The sequence below is a fragment of the Typopeltis vanoorti genome, chromosome 1 (assembly GCF_054136105.1).
Source record: "Typopeltis vanoorti isolate ZY-2024b chromosome 1, IOZ_Tvanoo_1.0, whole genome shotgun sequence".
Lineage (NCBI taxonomy): Eukaryota > Metazoa > Arthropoda > Arachnida > Uropygi > Thelyphonidae > Typopeltis > Typopeltis vanoorti.
The window spans coordinates 80,855,055-80,874,156 of NC_143549.1; the positions used below are offsets into that span (position 1 = coordinate 80,855,055).

The 19,102-nt window shown below is 33.4% G+C and overlaps 1 protein-coding gene across 4 annotated transcripts in view; it reads left to right on the forward strand.

The window, feature by feature from the left end:
- The window catches only part of LOC150110131 (uncharacterized), an 89,692-nt gene that overhangs the window by 35,052 nt on the left and 35,538 nt on the right, over positions 1–19,102 (forward strand). For 3 of the 4 annotated variants that reach the window (XR_016548830.1, XM_090398020.1, XM_090398028.1), the window contains exons 2-4: positions 2,643–2,744; positions 7,570–7,871; positions 14,218–14,391. Coding sequence is in view for 3 of the 4 variants with exons in the window: in XM_090398020.1 (XP_090254146.1) it covers positions 2,643–2,744; positions 7,570–7,871; positions 14,218–14,391 (578 nt within the window). In the remaining variant the exon portion in view is untranslated. The remainder of the gene's footprint in view (positions 1–2,642; positions 2,745–7,569; positions 7,872–14,217; positions 14,392–19,102) is intronic. The other variant, XM_090398035.1, reaches the window with a different exon arrangement.

Sequence of the window (19,102 nt, forward strand, 5' to 3'; positions counted from 1 at the left end):
CTACAATCTGAGGTCGCAACATAGTGACTAAGGCAAGAAACTCTACCCCTTTGTTTCTGATACTCCTAGCATTCGTGTACAGACATAATAATCTACCCTCATGTTCTTTAGTATACCCTTGTTTGCAGTCTGCCTGACCCAATTGGACAACTTGCAGATCTCTATTATTCTCTAATGCTTTACACATGTAGACATCTTTGCACACATATGATTGGTCCGAACCGGACGAACACAAACCCGAAATCGTTCTCACCTCGTCAACATTCTCATTAAATCCCATTCCCATCATTAACACAATTATATACCATTTTCGCTCTTACACTCACATTCACATCATTCCTCCCTTTATAATTTAGTTTCCCTGACTCTCTGTGTTAGGTCTCATACCAGTTAATAGTTTTTCCAGACTCCTGATACCAAACGAATTCAGGTGTAGGCCATCCCTCTTATACAAATCCAATCTTCCCTCAAACTCACTCCACACATCCAAAAACTCGCATCCGTTCCTTCTACATAGCCTACGCATTGAATCGTTTGCCATCATAGTTCTTTTTGATTCATTTTTGTCATAGCGAGGTAAAATACTAACGATTTTCACTTTCTCACTGTTCACTCTCGCCTCTTCCAGCAACCCTTTCATGTCCTCTCGCATACTGAACTTATCACCAGTTAAATCGTTCGTACCTACTACAACTACTATTTCATTTACTTTTCTTTTCTGTTTTTGAATTACTTGAGTTATATTTTTAATTTTCGCTCCAGGAAAACTTGATGTTATAACTCTCTCATGTATAGCATGTTCTATTATAGAGTCACCATACCAAATAGTTTCTTTCTTTTTACTAACAACGTCACTCACCTGATTTTTGTTATTTTTTGACTTATCTATTTCCTTGCTTTGTTGTTTCTTATTTTCCTGTTCATTTTTCTTTTTCTCCCTGTGCTCATTTAAACGTCTCTCAACTTTTTGCAATAGCAGCAAAAATTATGAAAATGATAAGTTAATATTTGGTTTTGAGAATGGTAGATGACTTCCTGCTATGAGCTTTCAGACTCCATGGAGGTGTCAGTAATAAATAATAAACAATAAAAAGCTCCTATAGTACCCTACAAAATTGAGCAGTGTTTTATTTTACTCTCTGCAAATCGTCCTTACTCTTTACAGAACATTATTCCCTACCAGTTCTGATATAAAATATGGCTCCCGCGTCTGGAAAGGGTCCTCCAAAACTTCTAGATTCCGTTCAACAAAGGCAATCAGACTGATTCACCACTCCTCTCTTTAAACTCTCTAGCACACATATATATTGTTCATCCATTGCTACATCCATTGCGTAGCAGAGTTGAAAGTGAAACAACAAGCTTGCACAATGGTAGTTCCACGAAATTACAATCTGTAGACATTTTCAAAAACAAAAAAGAACAATTGCTAGTAACCTTCTTATTGCTTCTAACTCTTGTTCCACCTATATAGCTATTGTATTATATCGAATTGTATTGAACCTTTCGTTGATAGGTTCGCTATATTTAAAAAAAGTAAAAACAAAAATATAATACACGCCGCTAGCTAATGCATCTGCTTAAGTACACAGGGATTCAATAATATATATCGCATCCTTCTAAAATGAACATAGTTTGGATATCTCTTCTCTTTAACACTTATTCTGTATAATATTACTTAAAATATGTCCCTCTGTGCTAACTTCCAAGATGGAAATCCTTCTCAATATTCAAAGATTAGCATACCAGAAAATTCATAGGACTCACGTCTTGAAATTTATGCCTTTTTTATGACGACTTTCAGATTTCATCTATTTTATCTCTATTTTAATGATGGTAGTGTCTGTAGTTATCAGCACACATTACTGAAGCTATATACTACCTCTAATGATTCCAAATGTTACAGTTGAAGTAAAAGTCTTTGCAATGCAAAACTCTGAGAACTCAGAGACCCAACAAATTAGCACTTATCCTATAGAATGAGTTCTTATCTGACAGACAGACAGACGAACTCTGATATACATAAACTGAATATACTGTTCGCTGATAGATTCTTTGTTACTCCCAGAGCTTGCCTTTCTTATTTGTTTCCGTGACATGAGCTCATATATGTCTCCTATTTCCACTTCTGAATGCTGTACTTATTCTTGTCATTACTATTTTGTTTGTTTTTGCTACGTTCTTACTAGTGATAGATGTCAGGAAGTTTATGACAGTGCTATTACAGTTCAGGCCTATGCCAGTATGGACATAGACTTCTAATAACAATATAAATTTCCCTCCACAATTGTTTTTGTATCCCATCTATCGCTCAATCAACTTTACTTAATACTTTTTAAATAACTTTACTTAATAATTTTAAAATAACGTTACTTAATTTTATTTACTCATCAAATAATTTTCCTTTCTCCGCAATTCTCATTCGAAAACATTCTACTTAGTAAACAACTTAGCATAATGCATTTTTCTATTTGGTTTTCATGGTTTCAGTACGTTATTCACAATTATTTCTTACAAGCATGCATAAACTGTAGGATGAAAAATGAAAAATGAAAAAACATGAAAAATGAAAGCAATGGAAAAGAAAAAAAGATCAAAATGCCAGAAGTAAATGTTCGCGAGATAATTTTCCTTTTTTCCAGAATGCAAAGTAAATTGCCATAAGAAGTGCGAAAAACACATGCCAAATTTATGCGGTGTTAATCAGAAGCTACTTTCAGAAGTCTTAGCAACTGTAAAGAAAGGTAATTATAATTAATAATTTTAGGCAGAATTCACTTCTATGTGTTGATGAGAATCGAAAAATCACATTTCTTGCAATGATTTCATCAATATTGTTGCGGCTCTCTCTCTCTCTCCTTTCATTAGCATATATATATATATATATATATATATATATATATATATATATATATATATATATATATATATATATATATATATATATATATATATATATATATATATGAAAGGGCAAAGAAACTTTGCCTTTTTAAACTCTAAGTACTGATTAAAATTGATAACATGTAATCAATAGAAGGTATTTTTCAGGATCATTGTATAACTATTAGAAATTAAGATAATTAATTAACATGAAAATTTCATATTAAATACAAATTATATTATATTAGTTATAAATTTTTCAAAAGAAACAGATATCTGCCATGCAAAAATATGTCACTGAAATTTTATTTAGTAATTGAATTCGACTTTGTCTATTATTTAATAGTTCCTTTTTTCATGGTTTTTCAGCGCTTTTCGCAGTTATAAATTTCAGCAGCGCTTAATCAAAAACTAAAATGGAAATTGTTTTTAAGAGAATTCATGAGCTACTCCAAATGTTATGTTATTATAAGTACACTAATCAACCAGCATATTATTAAAGGCATAATAGTAATTATTTCTGAAAGAGATTTTCAACGCGCCACGTTAAATAAGTAAATTTGTTATACTATGTATTTAAGTTCATCGACCAGTAAAGTACGTTCGTATAAATACTATTAAACCAATTCAAGCTACGACAAGAAATGTTGCATTAATGTTCATGAACGTTGATTCATTAACATTCCATAACTGTTAAAGAAACTGCCCTGCTAACTCGAATGCAAAAATATCCGAACTCCTACTTATTCCAACTTCATCCTAATATGAAAAGCGTTAATATGAAGTTGATTAACTCTTTCTGCTATAACAGCCTTCATTCTTCTAAGAGGGTATTCCACTAGATTTTAGTATGCTGCTGCAGTAATTTTCTTCGATTCTTCAGAAGAGCATTAATGAAGCCGGATCTCGGGAGATTAGACTGTGCTTGGATTGCTTGGCGTTCTGTTCTGTGCGAGCCTGGTCAAGTTCTTCAACACTCATCTCATTATACGATTCCTGCACAGACCTTGCTTTGTGGATGAGGGAATTGTTGTGCTGATACGAAAAATTCCCTTCACAGAATTGCCATAAAGTTAGAAGCACAGAATTGTCTGACTGTCATTGTAGGCTGCAGCGTTAGGATTCCTAATAAGTGGAACTAGGGGAACCAGACTATGACAAATAGCTCCATACCATGATACCTCCTCCACAAAACTTCACAGTTAGCACACCACGTTTCGGCAGATAGCGTTCTCGTGGTATTCGCCAAATTCGGAATCGTCCGTCGGACTGTTAGATTCCACTTCTTCAGATTCCAATAACGCGAGCTTTGCACCACTCTAAATGCTGCTTAGCGTTGCCTTTTCTGATGTTAGGCTGGTGTGCGGCTGCACAGCCATGGAAACCCATGTTCTTCAGTTCCCAATGAACAGCTGTACTGCTGGCATTGTTGCAGAGGCATTTCGGAAGTCGCTAACGAGTGTTTCAACCGAGGAGATGTGCTTGCAGTACCAGATCAGGTTGCAGTTGTGCTCTTGTTGCTTCTTGGCGCTTCCGCCACACCAACAACACTTACAGCTGATCGCAGCAGCTGCAGCAGACAGAAAATTCCGAACGGGGTTTGTTGCAATGGTGGCCCTATCTTACGATAGTGCCACGTCGAGAGGAAGCCACTGAGCTCTTCACTACACGCATTTTACTATTAATAGTTTTCTACGAAGATCATAAGATCGCATACTTCTGTTTATACCCATGGCTGTGGTGTATACAGCCATATCTACTACCAACATGTATTCTTGTATTTTTGATCAGATAGTATTTGCTGGATTCTCTAAAGTAAGTAGCAAGTCTCTAAGGTAAATCAGTAAACATCGTGAATTATTATTGTCATGTAAATCATTACTTGTAATGATTTACATGGTAATAATAATTCACGTAATCATCATTACTTATATAAATATCACTACAATTACTTTTCCATGTTTGCTGTGGATGCATTATGATATCTGAAAAGGGGAAGGAAGAACCGTGGTAGTGGTGGTGGTGTGCAGATTGCATGCACTGCTTTGCTCCTTCCTTCAACGAGACGGGAGATCAGTTAATAGGCTGACTGGCTCAGTCTGCAGTTGCAGTCAGAATCATTCATTATCTGGGAGTAGAGTTTAGGACTCACTAGACAGTATAATGTCTTGAACAGACATAGCATTTCATTTTCGAGTGCAGTTGCCAGATGGTAACTTTGGACTAGATCACGGAACCATAAAAACTTCCAACTACAACTTATTCTACTTTTCCGCCTCTGTTTTGCCCCATAGAGCTGCAAACAGGTCATAATATAGACAAAGTTACATGTAATAGAAAGGCTAAACGACCTAGAACAACTAAAAAAGCTATCTATCAATAAATAGATAAAGAAAAATATTTAAAAAATTTCTGAATCTAAACTTAATGCAGCTCTGCTTTGAGAAGAATGATAATTTATATAAAGCTTATGTTTTATGGAGCAGCCCACAGATCTCTAACCTTAAACTATATTTTAAATTAAGTAATATGGGTTTAATTTTGTTATAAGTAATGTAATTAAGCACTATTAACGTCATGTTATTAAAGTAATGTCAAACACATCTTTAAAGTTATAATCATTGTAGACAAATCTAATAATGATGATTTTTGGTTGGAGTATCTTTAAAACATATTGAGAAAGTATGAGATAAAAAAACTGGGTTCAAATAATAAATAATAAATCTGAACATAACCATAACCTAGAGATATAGAGCATTTGCTTGAACAGGAAAATCGTGACATTTGTAAAATTAAATTTGCTTAAGTAATAAATAAATAAATAATAAAACAGAAATCAGAGCCTAGCTCAGTTGGAATAGACGGAGCCATTTGGTTGAAAAGACCCGGGTACGAATCCCGTCTATGGCGCGAGAACATCTATCTGAACTTTTCAAAGGTGAGTTAGCCGGTACGGAGGTGGAAGGCGTTTCCCTAGGAATATCAGTAGAATTCGCATAGAAAAGAGTCTCTCCTTGAAAAAACGCCAATCTTTTATTAAATGAAAAGTGGTGGATTTTACATCATTGGCGTTAACTGGTTTTAAAGAAATGTGAATAATTTTATCTGCTCAAGATCAAAAATATTTTTCTGATTCTTGGTTATTACAAGAGGAAAAATAGTTTAGAGACATTGAACCAGACAAGAACACCTCGAACGAATGTAATTATGCTTTCTACACATGTGTTTTCATATAAAAGTATTAAAAATTAAAAGTACCGCAGAAAAATGTTTTAAAACAGTTCAAAAGCAGCAGTGATTTGAAGAATGAGTAAAGTATTACATAAATCAGAAATGCAAGACTAATTGCAACAACAAAAATACGTGTGAAATTAAATAACTAAATTAAAAGCATAAAATACATGTCAATCTGATTTAAAAGATGTGATTCAATAATCACACTAGATGTAGTGAAAAAGCAACCGGACAGAAAGGAAGAAACCAATAAAAAATAGAGGAGACAATGTGTTAAACGAATGTGAAGGAAAATGCCGAAATAAAAGAAGAGTTTCGTGGAAACAATAGGCTTAACTAATTAATTATATAATTATGAGCTAAGTAATATATACTTTGAAAGAAAAAGGAGAAATGTAAGAGGTGCAAAAGTTAAATAACCCAGATTAATTCTTGCTCTATAACATTAAATAAATGTTCTTAAGAGTAAGAGACAATGAAAATACTCCTAAGGAGGGACGCAGCTGCATAAATTTTGGAAATCCGTGACTACTACTTGCTGCATATGTCGGGCACATTGTGGAAAAGTTCCTTTTACAGGGGCTGATAAGGGCTACATTGTCACAAGCATGTCAGAATGGCGTGTTCGATTCCTACAGTTCCATGATAGACACGTATACTTCTCATCATCATCTTGTAGCTGTAGCTTCTCTGCTACAGAAGAGAAGAAAGGAACCAGTAGTGAACGTAATTCAGCTTCAATCATTCTTGGGTCAATTTCAGAAGGTTGTGAATCAAATGATGAAAATTCATTTTCGAAATTATGGATTTTACAACCGTGTTATAACTAACGCTTTTTATTATCCCGACGTTTCGATCTTCATATCAAGATCATCATCTGGAGCATACACAAATATACAAGACAAGCTGAGTTACATTACAAACCGTAAGTTAGAGAAACAATGATTTAATCACGTGTTATTCTACTGGCATGACCAGTAGTGAAAAAAAAAATTATAAATTACAGCAAGCTAGATTTTTTTTTTCACTAGAGGTCATGCCAGTAGAATAACATGTGATCAAATCATTGTTTCTCTAACTTACGGTTTGTAATGTAACTCAGCTTGTCTTGTATATTTGTGTATGCTCCAGATGATGATCTTGATATGAAGATCGAAACATCGGGATAATAAAAAGAGTTAGTTATAACACGGTTGTAAAATCCATAATTTCGAAAATGAATGCTGATCACCGTGTAACACTAAAAGAAAGGAAAATGATGAAAATTCTTAAGTGATTTTAATCGGTAACTCTTTCTTGATTCAAATGAATTCAAACTTCAATTCATTAATTTTACATATTTTTGTTAAGTAATGCAGTACAAAAATGCAGTTTAATTCTTCAACAGCTTAATCATATTCATTATCAAAGGTGAGCATAATGCAAACTATTATTATGATTTTTATTTTTAAGAAATAGTCTCGCCTCCGATTACCATCCATAAGACAGTCCCACCTGCTGAAAAAGACATCAAGTCTATCACTGTACAGAAACCATCTACTCCTAGCAGCACTGACTCAGATGACAGCTATGAACATCTTTGGGAACAAACAAGTGGGACAGATGAAATTAAAGTATTATCATCATCATCATCTCTATCTACTGAACAAATAGGAGTAACGACGTCACCTACCATAACTAAATTACGATTTAAAAAATATACTGTAGATGACTTTCATTTTCTGAAGGTGCTAGGAAAGGGTAGCTTTGGAAAGGTAAGTAACTTAATAAAGAAAAGCAATAAATACAAAAATAATCAGAGTTATATATAAAATATGTATGCTATTTTATATATTCATTCTTCCTTTATAATTGGATTGGCCCGCTGGTACCTTTCGGCATGTTTGCATTCGTGACTAACTGCACATAAGCTCTAAATGTGTATATTTTAGACTTAGTTTAGTGGAGTTATGAGAGAACCTCACTTTCAGCTTCCATTATCCATTATTAAGCGCTACCTGGAAATGGTCTACAAAAAAACTACTCCACTTGTACGCATGAGCTACACAATGACCGACATCAATAATTTTAATTCTAAATTAGTCAAATACAAATAGTTATAAATATTATTACATAACCTCCCAGGACTCATCGTGAGAGGACACCGACACCACACAACCACCATCTATACAATTTAATCATCCATCAACACACACACACACACACACACACACAACGGCACTACCAATCATCTACACACAACTCCATCTACTACCCACTAATAGTATGTTTGTCTGTAAATTGCATGTGTTTTCTGGACGACTGGCCGGTATGCGGGACGAAAAGCCTGAGATTCCAGGAGGGAAAAACCCTGCTTTGAGATCCATTAATTCACTTTCAACTGAAAAAGTCTATATAAAGATTCCTCTCATCGCGAAGAGAATCGAACTCTGATTTTTACCAGTCGAAATGCTCACTGTCTCGTCGTTCTTCCCAATTGCTCCACGAAGGCTCTATAAACAATAAGTACTCGTTTTATAGATGATTTTAAGGAACATTTTTATCCAACTTCGTATAATAAGGTTAATTACTGGACATAGATAAATGAAATGATGCATTAGACGGTTTTGCTAATATACTTTTATCGATCTGGAAAATAAAATCATATACGTCATCCAAACAAAGTCACCTTGTTACCCTTTCGAATATCCGTTTATAGCATCATCTGAGTCACTACAATTACTGTCTCGCTGTCTTGCTCAGAGTGTAGTTTCACTTGTTGGGTCAACGTCATCCTTGCCACGCATGGTATGCCGTAAATTCCAAACACTTAGTGATGTGACGAAGGAACAGGATAGTTAACTATTAAAAGTGCTAGAGATTTTCTTCAATTTTTTATAGTAGGAGAAATAACTTTTTGCGATTTTTTACCTATTTCTTTATTATCGCATTTGAATCTTGTTGGGCTTGATTCAAAAATTAAATTAATATAATCAAGACATTTAAAAATAATTTTGTAATAAATGACTGTTTTATTTATAAACTTTTATTTTATTCAAAATTTTATTTTATTCAAAATTTTATTTTATTCAAAATTTTATTTTATTCTTAATTAACATCTTATAAATTTATAAAATATTATAAATTTATTTATAAACAGAATTTTATGAATAAAATAAAAGTATATTTGTTGATGTTTATTTAAGTTTCTATTTATTTATATCACTATTTATGTATATTAACATGCATTTATTTACTTTATTTATTCATTCGTATTTACATTTATTTGTACAGTATTTTATTTGCATTATTTAGCAAAACAACTAACATCTTAGGGCTAAGGCATCATGGCCTTAGTTGACAGAATGTAAATTCTAAATCCAGATTGAATTACTCAGATGTCAAATAACTTTGTTCTCTGCCAGTCAGTACAGTAATTCTTGTCAAGTATAACATACCGTGTAACCCAGCAGTAGAACTTTCTCAAGATTTCTACATTAAGCAGTAATATTATCCTACTTGAAGCCTGAACTGGAATAAAAGACCATATTTGGGGTCTGGGGTATTATTAATGCGTTAACGATTAAATAACAAACAAAATCGTAAAACACAATTGAATATGCTTGAGTACTAGATACTAATATTCTTCTGAGCCAAATCTTTCGGATACATTATATTGAGAAATATGATATTAATGGAATATACCCGATTAATATCGAGTATGTATACTCGATCGATATTGAGTAATAATAGGATTATAAATAGAGAAAGAAAGAAAGAAAGAATCAAAATCAAAAAGACAGAGAGTAAGAATAAAGAAAAAAGAAAGATAGGAAAGATCTAAAAAAAAATTCTAATGAGGTAAAATCAGCAATTGCGAAATCAGAGGGAAGAATGCCAAATTCCTTTGTGTTGAAAGAAACAATACAGAACTTTGTTTCTGATAACCTATATGGCTGTTGGAGGAGGTGAAAAAGGATACAGATATTTCACTTCCTCGTGTCAAGCAGCATGCACCAGCATGCTAAATACAACTATAGATCGAAGAGTGTGCATGAAGTCGTAGAGGGAGTTAGTGGCAATCTGCCAGAAGAGAACTTCATGGAAAGGTAGACAAACAGGAACAGCAAAGGTTGTCTAAAATAGCGTACTCTTAGATATGTGTTGAGAGGTGAAAGTGAAAAATCGATTATTTAACTTCACACTTAGAAAATAGGGTGATCTCAGAAGATATATAAGACGTTCTGAAGAGATTTTGACCTATAGGAATTTGGGAGATAAAAGTCGCAAGTAAATTTGCATTTCTATATTAACTCTAGATATTAGCTAACTGCAGCAAATAAAGCCCACCTAAAATGTGTGAATTCCAGCATTAATAAGGAATATCAAGAAATGGAAGCCTTTTGGCCCTTTATTTTAGTAAATGTCAAGAAAATTTTATAATTTCATGGAATATGAAAAAAATAGTTTCACTGATAACCCTGCCATTGCATATTAGTAGTGTACTAGATGCGGCTTCCAAAGATTGTTTACACGATACTTCTTAGTGTTTTAAGGATTAAATAATCAAGGTGCTCTAAAAACTGAATATGTATTCTTTTTTAAACCACTTCCAAATTTTCACTTTTTCAACTATAAAAAGCAAGCTGGTATTTTCACACTGATGGCAATATTACATAATAATAATAATCCGCGGTTTTACATGAAATAGTTCTAATGACATACCTCCAGAAATTGTTTAAAGTACTGTTTTCAGTAGTAATTACCACTGGTCCTCCTTCTCTCTCTCTCTCTCTCTCTCTCTTTCCTTTTTGACTTTGATCCTTTTTACCTCTCGTTTTCTCTTATTCATTTCTTTCTTCTATAGAGTTTATATTTTTTTTTCTTTGATGTAAACATAAAGCTGAAATATACCTGCATATTTTAAACAGTAGCTATTTGATGTCAATCCATATTATGATTGGCTTATTATGAATATTATACGTGTAACTTGGCGTCTTAACTAATTGTTGCTGGATCATTATGCTTAAGATAAATTATTAAACAAATATTAGTCCATTAATCCATTAATTCAGTCAACACAAGAAGTATTAAAAAGAAATTTTCCGAACTAATTTCAATTCAGTCGAAAATGCTCTTTTCTTTCTGTTTTCATTCCTGTAAACAAACCGTTACACTGCTGTTACCTTCCTTTCTTTTGTTTAACTATTACAATTCACGCTTCAATAGACTTCTCCATATATAGCTGTGCTAAATACTGAAAACATTTAACACAAATACCAATGTGAAGCTGTTACAGAATTTCCAGAAGCTTCCCTTTTTAACAATTATCCTCTGGTTTGGAATGCTAGTTTTAGAATGAGATTGAAAACTGTCGGTCCCAACAGACAGATCCTAAATAGAGAATAACGAAGGCTTAGTCACTTCTAATTTGACATGAAGCCAGACACGTAAAGAAAACGAGAGAGAGAGAGAGAGAGAGAGAGAGAGAGAGAGTACTAGTAGTAGTCATGGGTAGAGAGGCAGAGAACATAGTGATGGGTATAATGACTTTCTAAGTTTATTTGTTATTCCAAAAATAGGTTCAAAAATTCTTCCTAGATAGATTCAGATAACTGCTTTTAAACTGGAATCCACGAAAGCACGACGCGCGCATACACAAACGTCTATGCTTTAAAGAAAGATTTTGAAAAACAGTTTATGATTAGTATGTTATCTCTTTTTTTTTTTCATTTATGGCTTTTATTTTTCGGAAGAAAAGCAAAACAAAATTAACAAGCTTAAGTTTAAAATAAAATTGATGTAATTTATCTTATATCACAGATTTCTGGAAGTTAGTTTTCTTTAAAACAGCTTTGATATTAAAATAAAATCAGAGAAATGGTTTCATGAAATCCCAATGATTGAGGTTTTAACTATATTTCAGCTGTTTCTGAAACTATTAAATTAATTGTAGGGAGGTGTGATAAACATACTCCTCTTTATGATATCTTTTGGTCGTTCTCTCTCTCTCTCTCTCTCTCTCTCTCGGAGAAGCCAATTCAGGTTTAACTGAAAAGACTAAAATCGACCAATCGCAGGGCAGTTTTTTCTTCTACAAGGCGTTCATGGAAAGAACCAAAATAACCATTATTTTATTTCTTCTGGGTGAGCAATGTGTATTGAATGGTGTTCTTCAGCTGTTGACCAAATGCTATAATTTCCTTCACGCGTCATCACAAATAAACATCCATTCGACCATTAAGTTCCTAGAACTTAATGGTCGAATGTTCGAAAAGTTTCTGCTGATAATGCGGTCCTTTGAATTTGCTTTACTGGAATTGTTTTTAGGGAAAACTGATTAGGGGAACGATATCAACCATGAAGGAGAAATCTTTGAGAACTTCTCACTCTTGAATAGCTAAGTTCACAATATACATGTCGTTTCCATTAGCGTTTTCAAATAATGCTAACTGAATGATATATATCTAACGACTATCAGAAAATTTTCTTAAAAATGAAATAAATGTAGAATCTTGCAAATAAACAGCGCTATACAGTACCGTTTTGAGAACAGAACATCAACATAAATGGTCTGTTGTAAGTGGTCTGGAAATTGGACAATTATGAATGGCACACATTACCAGTATATGGTAAAATGTGTCGTAATATATTTCTAATTATTACTGCTACTCACTCCAGAAAGCAGAATGTGGAATTTGTTTCGACTATTTTATTACTATTTTTTTCAGTTCCTGTTTATGCTTAATGCATAAAGACAGCATTCCAAAATTATATATAATACTTTTAATACTTTCTAAATGATACTAAAAAGAAATTATCTTTTGCTCTATACCTTATCGAGTATTTGAAATACTGTATTTACTATGTGAATAATGTTCCTATAAGATACTATATTTGTATGCTGCTATTTTGTTCTATAAACCATTGAACTAAATAAAGCACTGGCAAATATAACAAGAATCGGATTTCTATTATTTAGTTTCAAACTAACGATAGTAGCTATAAAATATTTAAAACACCAGTTCAACGTCATTCTCGATTATCCTATGCTCTTTGTTACGTCTCGTAAGACAGAATGTGTCCCATCTCTCTAAATATTGTTCACTCAAAGAGAATATATTCTAAGGAAAAGTTTCATCCACGTGTAACTCTTCCGCTACCTTCATATGCTTCCACACTGATCGGTGATACTGGCTAGGATGTATTTTTATTTAGAGATGAATCCTACCAAGGAATTTTTTTTTTGTGAACACTGCCGTTGGGACAAGGGTTATGTAATCGTCAAATTCTGCTCTATAGACTAAATATGGAACTTTTTAAAGTCATTGCAGGATTCCAATAGGTAGGGTGGCGGTCTCACAGCAATGTGAAAAAAAAATCATCACCACCTAAAAGTATTCACAAACATCAAGCCCACGTTGGGATTCGAACCCAAACCTAGCCTATTGAGTGGAATGTAGAAGCGCTATCCACAAGGACAACCATGCCAGTAAATTGGATTGGTTCCAATTATAAAATAAATAATTGAAAGTTAACTTCTTTTAGTGTGAAACCAGCAAGCAATCTCTAATGATGAAGAACGCTGTTTTTTTTACGGATACTGAAGGAAGTTAATAACAATTCTGTACATTTGTTTAAACACATATTGCAAAAAATAAATTTCTCGATTCTTAATAAACATGATAATAATAATAATCCGACGGGCTTACAGGCTCTTGGCCCATGATCGGCACAGATTGACTTTAGTAACCATAATTTTAGGATATTTTAGGATGGTTAGTCTTATGCCTAAATTCCTTTGTGTGAATTGCTGGTGTCTTCCTAGCCGGATCTGCCTGACTGCGTGACGAAAAACCCGAGTTTCCTTGAAAAAAAGTCCCACCTCCATATGAGACAGAGTACCACGCCTTCATTTGAAAACCCTGATAACGGCTCTTCGCGTCCTAGCTTTCCAGTTAAAGTACCTCATCTAAACTGACTGAACTAAAGAGGCTCTCTTTTAGCAACCTTATAAAATTTAATCGTTTCAAAAGAGATTGTTGTGTAAATTGCACATAACTGTTATTTATAAAAATTTTCCAATATCAGAATTTCAGTATTTTTATTTCATTCTCATAGGTAATGCTGGCACAGTTAAAAGGACAAGAACAATATTTTGCAATTAAGTGCCTCAAGAAAGACGTGGTTCTAGAGGATGATGACGTCGAATGCACGATGATCGAGAAGAAAGTTCTTGCTATGGGAACTAATCACCCCTATCTATGTAATCTCTTCTGTACTTTCCAAAGCGAGGTATGAATTAGCGTGCACTAATGATTATAAAATCACTTCTGGTATATTTTTATAAAATTATAACATATAAATATATAAGAAACGTTTTATATATTATTTCTTCTTCTTTATATTTTATAATATATAAAATATAAAGAAGAATTTGTGTCGGTATCTTTATGCCTTCGTCTCCACTGGAGCTGGTATACAATTAAAGTTTGCTTCTTCTCCCCTCTTTCAGTAAGGGAAAGACATATCGAAAACTATGCTCGATTCAAAAATATTGACCTCTCCCTTTCAGGAAAAGGTTAAAATATCAATTCCAGCACAAAGATTTTTTTTTTGTATGAAACTACGAACGAAGCTCTATAGACCAAACATGGAACTTTATCAAGGCACTTCACTCTTCCGATAAGCAGAGTGGTAGTCTCAAACTGAGCGATGAATTTCATCGACCACCTAGAGACAATCAGAAATATCCAAGCTCTAGGCAGGATTTAAACCCTCAGCCTCTTGGTTGGAAAGCAGGTAAGCTTACCACTTGCCCAAAGAGGCTGGTAAATATAATATAATATAATATAATATAATATAATATAATATAATATAATATAATATAATATAATATAATATAATATATAATGAATATATTTATGCATTTGTGTATGTCTGGTGAATTGTAAATATGATACTTTTACTATTGCTACAAATATCAGGATAACCTAAAAGCTAACAGAAAATACAGAGAAAGTAAGTAAAAATGAAATGAGAATTCAATGCATTTTCTTTTAATGTGATTAGAAAATTAAAAAAAAAAAACATTGTATATGAAAGTCCTGTCTTTTTGTCTTTCCTTAGAGGTTACTTCCCGGTATGTAGTCATTAAGAATTATTTAATTCCGATGAGCCTAAAACAAAAGACCTCCATCCGTCTATGACACATTTTTGGCAAGTCCCTTTAGAGTAAAACAAGTTATTGTTATTCTGCAGCATGTAGACTTCTTAAATGCCCTTTTCAGTATTCACTCACAACTTAAATATTCCATCGATACTTAGTGTAGGATTGCTGGTGCGTGTGACTAGTTTTCACACCAAGAAAACACTGAAATGTCACTACCTGAAGTGCTTAAGATAGTTGAACACAGCGATTCTACTTTTACGCCCACGGAAGTTGCGAATGCACGCACGTGAACTATATATATCACTTATCCATCTTCTTCTACCCCACTTCATTAACTAACCCTGCAGATAAAAGTATAAAGAAATGAGGTGACAGACTTGTGTGGTAGCAAGGGTGAATGCGCCTTTAAATATGTACATATAATTTGGATCATTGCAGCGAGGTAATTAGTATGAAACTGTTTGGTTTCTATAGTTGAACAAACAATTCAGTGACGAAATGAATCCAACAATTATACGCACAAGAAGATCAAATAGATGAAATATTCTCAATATCGTATACTGATACTTGCTAACTCAATAAAAAATGAGGTTTCCATATTTGAATATTCATTCACTAGAATTTGACATTCCTTAAACATATTTGTGAAACATTAAACATATATCCTACACTGTCACTCAACAAACTATATTGGATGCATATTATTTTTTATAACTGCTATGATTTGTTCAAACACAGTTGGATGGATAGTCAGAAAAATGTTATGAATTATCAATCTCTCAATTTATTTTTTTCTCTCTTTTTCTTTATTTGCTTCATTTATTTGGTTATCGTTTGACTTTCACCTTGAAATTAGAACATAAAGGACTCATTCCAAAAGGAATTGGGAACTTTAGATTTTATGTTTCTGATAAATAAAATATATGATGCAGAATCTTGTCATATATGCATCATATATCACATACACGCATAAATAAACTACGATCCACAACCTCCCAGTCGAAGATTATCAACTAACTGGGCTGCAGAAATTTTTCCCATTTCTCTCTCTCTCTCTCTCTCTCTCTCTCTCTCTCTCTCTCTTTCTTCTGAGTCAACAATGACAATTCACTTTACCTAGAAAGACCTGAGTTTGAATTTCCATCTAGGATGCTAAAAACCCATATAAGAGCTTTTCAAATGAAGTGAATTAGCCTGTCTTATATGGAGATGGAAGGCTTTCTTATCGGAAACTGAAGTTTTTCATTCAACATAATACACGTTTTTTTTTCATAACTTTCGTTGCGTTAGCCGTCGTTCAAAACAACTAAACTGAAGTTCATCTTAGCTGTATTGAGATATAAAGCTGCTATTTCGATAATGAAGTAGATACATTTCAATAAAGCATACAGTGTGTAGCGAAAATTATAAAGATAGTTGATAATAAAGACATTCATTTTTTTTCATAGCTACATACTAGTAACAAACCATATACCAGAACAAAGTATAAGTGCAAAGGTATAAATTATTATAGCTTAGTAGAACACGAAATGGGACATGGTTAAAAACTGAGAGACTAAAAATATCGTCATCATTACAATATGGAAACTTGAAAAGGTATCAAAGGACAGTCACTCATCCACATGAACTGACGTAAAGGATTGGGAAAGAATGCCGAAAACAGGCTTGCGCTCCTCTCCTCTCCTTATGCACCACTGACTATTTCTACCAGAAGTTCAAGTTACTCATATCTGTAAATGTTCCTGTCAGATTATTAGATATTATTACATATTAAACTCCAATACCTCGGTTTTTAAGGAAAAGGTGCCGTGAAGAAGCCAAGCATTATTTCCAAACAGTGTTCTGGCTCAAGTGATTCGTAATGTATTCACAATTTTCTAATCATATAGACGTATTCGGGTAAGCTAACACTCTATATATTATCAGAGTATCAGAGTATATGCTTCTTTTTGATAGGGACTTTTACGTCTTGTTTGTTCAAAAAAAAAAAATGAACGCTGAACGTTATAACGACATTCTAGACATTTCTGTGTTACATAAGCTGTAGCGGTTCTAGATAAACCACCATAGGAATGAGGAAGTAAAAGTACAAATGTTAGGCAGGACGGTACAGCATAGTGTCGTTATCTAAACCTCTAGGGAGCACTTTGGGAAAAGAGAGAACGTCGAATGATGGAGAGACCAAAACGTCCGACTTCGCTAGATGAACACTGTCATCTTAGTGGAAGAATGAACCAAAACACCCCTGTTCGTTTTCATTTTACATTTGATTTTTATTCGCATTATTGTTATTATTGCTTTTGTTTTAAATAATGATTTTAGGAAAAATCACTCAAGTATTCATGTTATCTTGATTAGTGAAATAGTACTAAAAAGATGTTAGGAAAATGTCCATTTTCAAGATCAGTAATAAACGTAATAAGCCACAGAAGAATTCAATTTTTCTGTGGCTTATTATGTTTATTATTTCACTAATCAAGATAACATGAATACTTGTGATTTTTTCCAAAATCATTATTTAAAACAAAAGCAATAATAACAATAATACGAATAAAAATCAAATATAAAATGCAAACCCACTTTTAAGAAGAAAGCAAAACTACGTGCTGCGCCAATAGCGGGTAGCTGCCCTCTCTTAACGAGTTGATTCCTGCGTTTGTGCTATTTATTTATTTTATTTGTAACATGTCTCCACGATGTTTCTACACTATCTCTAAATGTCTATTTAAAAAATAATTTGTATCCTACTCTCTATTTTGTGAATTTTATGAGTGAAACAACGTAATATCCGATTAGGGAATGTCATAGATACTATTTATAACTATCTTTTCCAAATCGAAAGCGAGAAGTAAGATGACTTCTAATAATGTTTTAAGTTTTTTATTTATCATTATCACAACTAAAGACATGAAATCTCCAGATCTAGAACCACTTATCGACCATTTTCCTGTACCTTACGAGAATCATCTGTGTTGCAGGCGAGCTCGTGTGTGTGTGTGTGTGTGTGTGTGTGTGTGTGTGTGTGTGTGTGTGTGTGTGTGTGTGTGTGTGTGTGTGTGTGTGTGTGTGTGTGTGTGAAAACTCGGTCACATATGCAGTTTTCTTCCTTTCTTTTTTATTATAACAATCCAGCACACCCCCCCCCCCCCCGTACAGAAGATTCTGCAAGAAACTACAGCACAACAGTGTCGTGGGGGGGGGGAGTAATAATTAAAGAGAAAGAAGGAATCTGGTATGATTTTAAATACGGGATTGTAGTCCATAAGGACTACAATCCCGTATTTAAAATTTAGATTGTAGTCCATAATATTTAAAATTTAGATTGTAGTCCATAAGGACTACAATTAACAAACCACATAGCATAAAATGCAATAATACTTGGCCTTATCTGAGCCTTAATTTTAAAGAACGACAACAACAGTAGAAAATCTCATAATTAGCGAGTAACTTTCCACTGGTCCAAAATAGCTTAGGAAAAGTTTGGCTATAAGTTTAAAGAGAGAGAGAGAAACATTGTCCGGTAAAATACCTGTCCAGATCATTCTGACCACAATCTGAGTCACACAATATATCATTATCCGGATTGACTCATCGGCCATGATTGTTGTTCATCGAGCCTTTTAGCTCCTCCCATCTTATCACTACAGGGTATCACCTATAATTATATTATGACCGCGTTGACGTCATCACCTCTATCATCAGATTACCATCCCATCGCAATGCATCGTGCTTCCTTATTCCGATAATCTTCGGAAAATGAACGACCGAGAAAAAAATAGCTTCCTTCTTCTGTTTTTTTTTATTTAAAAAAAAATCTTATCATTCTTTCTACAA